Source organism: Patella vulgata, chromosome 8 (genome assembly GCF_932274485.2).
Source record: "Patella vulgata chromosome 8, xgPatVulg1.2, whole genome shotgun sequence".
Lineage (NCBI taxonomy): Eukaryota > Metazoa > Mollusca > Gastropoda > Patellidae > Patella > Patella vulgata.
In genome coordinates this window covers 14,216,044-14,222,542 of record NC_065886.2, presented here as the reverse complement: position 1 = coordinate 14,222,542, position 6,499 = coordinate 14,216,044, and the positions used below count along the sequence as shown (strand labels likewise).

The following is a 6,499-nucleotide window of genomic DNA, read 5'->3' as shown; positions in this document are numbered from 1 at the left end:
TCCCAGGATCATTCTCGATGACAAATATCCGGGAGCTTTCTCGCCCATCACCGGTGTCGACCGAGAGGAGAACTCAACGTTAGTGAGCCAGTGCCTACTGACAGATCCACCGTGGCTCTCAGATCATCTTTAAATATTTTTAAATATAAATTACATTTTATTCTGTATGGATTCACACTCATGCTGTGCTTTGTTTTCGCATATCGTAAAACTAAGAACTAAGCCCTTGAATCAACAGGAAGTAATTTATCAGTCTTTCTCTTGAAAGGGATTCTTGTGTAAATAAAGCTAAATGAGCGAAATGATGAACAGACAAAAACGTATGTTTTCGAATAACATCATTTTATTAAGTTCCACGGATGAAAACACGAGGAACTGTTGTTGATCTGGTAAAAAAAAGGCCAGGGTTCTGTTTTGATATCTAAAACAGTAATCGAATGAACAACACAATAAGTGTGTGAGGTTAACCCAATAAAGACAAATTGAATAGAAAATATTGCTAGCAGTCGTATTTGTGTCTTCTTCAATCCTTAATTCAGACATCGATTCAATCAATGTTATGGTGCTTGGATGCGAGGACTAGACCAATCTTAAATGTCGCCGCTGGAATGACTTTAATTTCTCCATTGTCAACTTTAACCCTTTAGATGTGGATTTTAATGGTAGCAGCCAACCATAAACGACCATGATCAGTAGACAATTTAATTTAATCGGTAAACAGTAATCATTCATGAAAAATAAATTCAGCACAGCAAACCGATCTATTGGTTGAGAATAAAACGAAAAGAAACTAAATGAGATATCATTTGTGTTCGGAGTCTTCAATTATTCATTGATTCTTTCACCAAGCGGTGTTAAAACGTTTTTGATACGAGAAGATTTTTAAGGAAATTACCACTTTCAGTAATAGTATTAGGCAAACAATTATAATATCATTTACCTTTTCCTTCCATCAACTATAATTTGTCACCTGTTTTTAACGTGTTGTGTTTCAAGGAATTGATGCTTAAATCGTTTAAACGTATTTTATAACATGATTGATCTTAATGTTTTAGCAAACATGGTCGTTTCGTTATAGTGATCAGTTTTTTGACACTTTATTTATATCCAGCCTCAAGTCGTCGTTGTTGGGGAGCAATACCGTTTGAAGAAAAAACATTTTCAAGGAAGTTGAAAAATATACGCTGAATATAAAATAAACCCTAACAAAAAAGACTGGTCGTTAAAAGAAGACGAATCATTTACAAGTGAAACCATTAGAATTCCAGTGGTTATGGTTAAAAGCTAATGTCGACTTTTCAAAAACAAAAAAGCTTGTCACTGTCAGTTAATAACAGAGAGAGAGAGAGACAAATGGGATTTAACGTCCGTTCGACACAAACTATGTCATTTCGGGACTAACATATGGTTTAATTTTATTTCAATAATTCGCTTGAGCGTAGGGGTCTTTAGCAGTTGGACAGGTGACCCTACTCCTTGTCACGTACAACCGGGGATTCGAAACCACGCCAGTTGATCCAATGACAGGCTTTATGATACAGCGCGCACGTGCTAACCATTCGGCCATCCAACCCCCCGCCAGTTAATAAGGTTTAAGGTGTGGTTAAATTGGAGAATTATTGTTTACAGTTACAATCTGTAGTATTCATTATTCAATATAAGTACTTTTTACCTGCCAAATTGATAAATTAGGTCAGCGATTAAATACAAGCGATTTGTTATATTATTGAGCCAATCTTTATTAGTCTGGATGGGGTAGAAAAAAGTAGGACGTTAAACGTTATTTTATTCATAATTGAACTTTGTATGTTTAATTGTATTTTCCAAAGTATTGGTCGTGAGCGTAATATCCTAAATTAAACGGGACAAAATATTCACGTGGTTGGTTTCAATCTCTATACCTCCACTTCACGTATAATAATCTAGTAACTAGTTATTATGGTCCCTGGAAGTCTTGTAATATTTCGGCTTATATTCGCCGTTTTATTAATTACATTTCCACTTTTGGAGTAGACCTGTCAAATCCATACACATACATAGTCCACTGACTAGCCATTATCGGTCCTGGAAATCTTGGAATATATTAACCTAATAATTGCCGCTGTTATTGGTTTTATTAATTACATATCCGCCTTTGGAGTATAGCAGCACAAACCTCACACATGCACATTCATCGCCCAGTGCCTAGGCATTATGGTTCCGGGAAGTCGTCTTGGGATATTTTAGCGCATATTCGCCGCTTTAATTAGTTTCATTACAAAACACAACCATACACATTCATGTATGGGTTATCGCTTACCAAAATCTATCCCACACACACGTGCATGCATGTATGGGTCATCGCTTTACAAATTTTATTTTGCCCGCAAGCAGATCAATAGGGTATAAATGGGTATCAATATTTAAAGTGCGCCGAGCTGTAAAGTATATAGCCATACGACCTCTTGTTGAATTGTCTCATTTGTTTTCAGCGAGACTGATCGATAATCTAGCTATGAATAGATGATGGCACTCGATCAGGCTTATAATTACTTGGAACAACGGTTTTGCAAAGATGCAAGCCCTTAAAGAAAATGTCGCTCGAATCTCTTGAGCTCCGTTTAGCATAGACTAGAACATTACAAGTGTGACTGAGGATTCTAGAGAAACTTTTCATCCACGACTGGCTGAATGCACACTTCTTGTGAATTGTATCGGTATGTGTAGAATCGCGGTACGAATCCAAAGTGTTTCTATGACGACTAGAATGCTGGCTGTAGCGCGAGGGGAGATATCGACCAATGACAGTGAAGCGTGTGTACGATATATCTTGTGAAATGTTCTACCATTCGTCAGTTGAAGTCAGAACGGGATTTGAGTTTACTACAAGCCTTTATAAATGAAACTGTGAATTGAAATATCAGCTCTTAAGCTTCGGCATGGATATTACAAGTTCTCGGTGAATACACATCTATAGTGATCAGTTTTTGACACTTTATTTATCTCCAGCCTCAAGTGGTCGTTGTTGGGGAGCAATACTTTTTGACGAAAAGACATTTTCAAGGAAGTTGAAAAATATACGCTGAATAAAAAACCCTAACAAATAAGACTGATCTTTAAAAGAAGACGAATCGTTTACAAGTGAAAACATTAGAATTCCAGTGGTTATTCTTCTTTTAACAAAAGACGATTAGCAATTTAAATGTTATTAAAACAAGGCGCCTTGAAGTTAAAAAAGAAAATGGATGTGTCTTCATTGCTTGGTTAAAAACAATCAATAGCATATTAAAGATTCCTCTTCTAACGAAGGTGGTCTGCTGGTGTCGACAGCTTTGTCGATATTTCTTACTTTAAATTGGAGATCTCGCGTTTTCAGAAAGACATAATTCACAGGAGCTGTTAGTGTTAACCACAGATAGCCAAGAATTGCGTGTGATTACGTCACCGGTATCCTAACTTCGGAGGAGAGAGACTTATGAAATAACTGAAGGGATTTCAATTTTAATTTAGAGAATTCCAATTATCCCCGACGGATACGATTACACACGTTTTGTTAACTCTGAAATATTGCTTAAACATTAATGGATAATTTTTTTTACGATATACGTCTTAAATGTGTTGGTATTTTCTACTGGAGATAAGGTTATTGGTTTTCACGGCTACTAACTATCTGTAGCAGTTCTAACGTGTTGAGAAAGCATTCTACTGTCGGCTGCAAAAAAGAACTAAATATTGAGGTGAAGAGTTGAACATTGCCACTTGTGAGGGAAAACACTCGGGAATATATTTTGATTGAGCTTCATGGATGGATACATAAACCAGTCGAGTAATTTAAGCAACAGTTGTTGATCAACATTGAAACGCTTTTCAGGAAAAGAATACAGAGACGAAAGCACTCACTGACATTTTGTATGGCCCGAGCTACTTGATAATTTCAGGTTGTATTTATTAGTTTTAGGGGCAACGTGCAAGCATAGTCACTACTGAGAGTCAATTGTCCATCGCGGATGATAAATGGAAATTTATTTCTAGAAAGACAATTCTTTAAATTGAAGGTTGACGTTAACTCGCCTGAGATACGATAATTGCTATTGTTCGTGACGCGAATTTCCTCCTTCGATTTTTACTGTGGTTGAATTTACGCTGTTATTATTTTTTACCCACCAAAACGAATTTACAATTTAAAGAGCTCTGTTGATGGGATTTATGAGTATTTTGTTTCATATCAAAGACCAATTTTCCACAGCTGTTTCGTATTAGACGAGATAAAATTACACTTTACGTAGAAACCGTCTTTTGCTTCCTTTCCCTGGAGCATACAATCTGGTGTGTGTTATTTAGGTAAAGTATCTATGATCGCGTGTTTATACTTTTTCCAATTCATTTAGCGATAAATCGAGATCTTAAGTGCATTTCGTAATAAGTGCTTTATTTTTCATCTTTGTATTCCGATTTGAAAGCAGGTGTATAAGTGCTTTTGAAACAAGAACAATTTCGAAAAAGTAAATTGATATTTATTGACTCGTTTGAGGAGGATATGAACAGAAGCTAGTCGAATTGTTTTTAGTTTCGCTGATCAATTTGTGTGTTATATTCGTAATTGTTTTCAAAATGTCCTGCAAAACAAATTCTACAGACAAGTCGGAAATTCTGGAGTTAAATGTAGGAGGCGTGTTCTACACCACAACGTTAGATACGCTATGTAAAGAACCGACGGGACTGCTAGCTCAAACATTCTCGCCAGAGTCGTCCACGAACAACCTGTTGCGGGACTCTAAGGGTAAATATTTCATTGACAGAGACGGGGTGTTGTTCAGATATGTGCTGGATTATCTCCGAAATCTCAAAATTGTCCTGCCAGAAAATTTTCAAGAAAAGGAACGCTTAAAACTAGAAGCCGAATATTTCCAGTTACCGGAAATGCTAAAGGGTTTGCTGATGACGGCATCCTCTTCACAACTCTCCCCGCTCAGCGCTGCCTGTCTTACGGGATATTCCCCAGCGAACATACCCATCTCCTCTGGTAAACCACCCGGATATATTAGCATTGGCTATCGAGGTACCTTTGCTTTTGGCAGAGATGGTCTTGCTGATGTTAAATTCAGAAAATTGAGTCGAATTATTGTCAGTGGGAAGGTTTCGCTGTGTCAAGAGGTTTTTAAAGAGACACTGAATGAAAGCCGAGATCCTGATCGAGGAGGACTGGATCGTTACACAGCCCGGTATTTTCTTAAACACACATTTTTGGAACAAGCATTCGATGCCCTACAAGAGGAGGGGTTCGTAATGGTTGGGTCAGCTGCATCGGGAACCAACGGAGCTGGAGAAATGAAACCAGGTTTGGATACCGAGGAAGCGAAATGGCAACATTACAACGAATTCGTCTTTGAGCGACGCTGAGAGAATAAGGCTTAGATTGCTTCTGCACTTTTCAACTTATGTCGCACTCCATGTTGGCAGGGGTCGTATCCAGTACGTCAACATGTCAAAGTAATTTGATTTTGAGGACATTCTCGAAGGAATACGCCGAATGAAAATAAAGCGTCAAGAGTTTGACAAATTACTTTGATTACATTCCAACTACTGAATCTGGAACAACTCTTATGTATTTATAGCGGATAATGGACGCGGGGTGGCTTTCTTCTTCTTTTTTTTCCTTTTTTTGTGTCTGGTGTTTTTACAACTAAACGACTCCTCTTCTTAACTATAAACATCTCAAGAGATTCGAGGAGAACTGTGAAGTTATTTGTATAGAAAAAAAAAGTTGCACTACAATAATTGTACATATGATTTTTTTCCATGTTGTGATGAAACAAATTAAAACAATAACGGCCGTATATAATCAGATATATTCGTGTGTGTACAATATATCTGGTGATAGCCGTGACAATAAGTGTTCCAATTTTCAAATAAACAGACCAGTGTCCATCCACCTTCTATGAAGGAATTAAGTTTTTTTTTTCTTTCGTGTGTGCGAATGGACCCGTAGGAAACAAGCTAGATTTGGATTTGATTCAACTAAACGTGTGTGCGTGATTAGAAATATAGGGAAACCATGCGAGGTAAAGTGCATGAATCACTCTTTATACCATCTGAATGAGTTAATGAAGAGTATGGTATATAAACTTATATAAATATAGATATATATAGTAGTTATTATTGTTATATTATAGACGTATTTATTATATATGAAGAACTACAATTAAATAGTAGAACACTAATAGATAATGTTTTGTTATTAGAACGGATAAATAAAAAAAACTAAGCTTTGACATTTTCTCAGCTCATCTCTTGTGTTATGATCGTTCGTTCGTTGGCCTTACCGTCTGCTTCCACCCAGGGTGGTATAGCAGACAACTTTTTTTCTTTTTTTTTTTGTATTTTGTAAAATATGTCCCTTTTTATTAACTGACGACTATCAATGAATGGCCCTGTATCATCAATGAACGAATCACATCAATTTCCGTCTACCCATCTGGCACAAAGTCCTGTCGCTTTATAGACCCTAGCTGAGGATTAA

At 36.8% G+C, this 6,499-nt stretch overlaps 1 protein-coding gene across 1 annotated transcript; it reads left to right on the top strand.

Annotated features, from left to right (window-relative positions):
* Positions 1-2,824: 2,824 nt before the first annotated feature.
* LOC126830747 (BTB/POZ domain-containing protein KCTD16) lies at positions 2,825-6,200 on the top strand. The gene has a single exon (XM_050561143.2). The coding sequence runs from the start codon at positions 4,591-4,593 to the stop codon at positions 5,377-5,379; it is 789 nt and encodes a 262-aa protein (XP_050417100.1). The 5' UTR covers positions 2,825-4,590; the 3' UTR covers positions 5,380-6,200.
* Positions 6,201-6,499: the final 299 nt, after the last annotated feature.

Excerpts from the sequence above, each read along its gene's own strand:
- LOC126830747 (XM_050561143.2), top strand. The coding sequence starts at position 4,591 with ATGTCCTGCAAAACAAATTCTACAGACAAGTCGGAAATTCTGGAGTTA.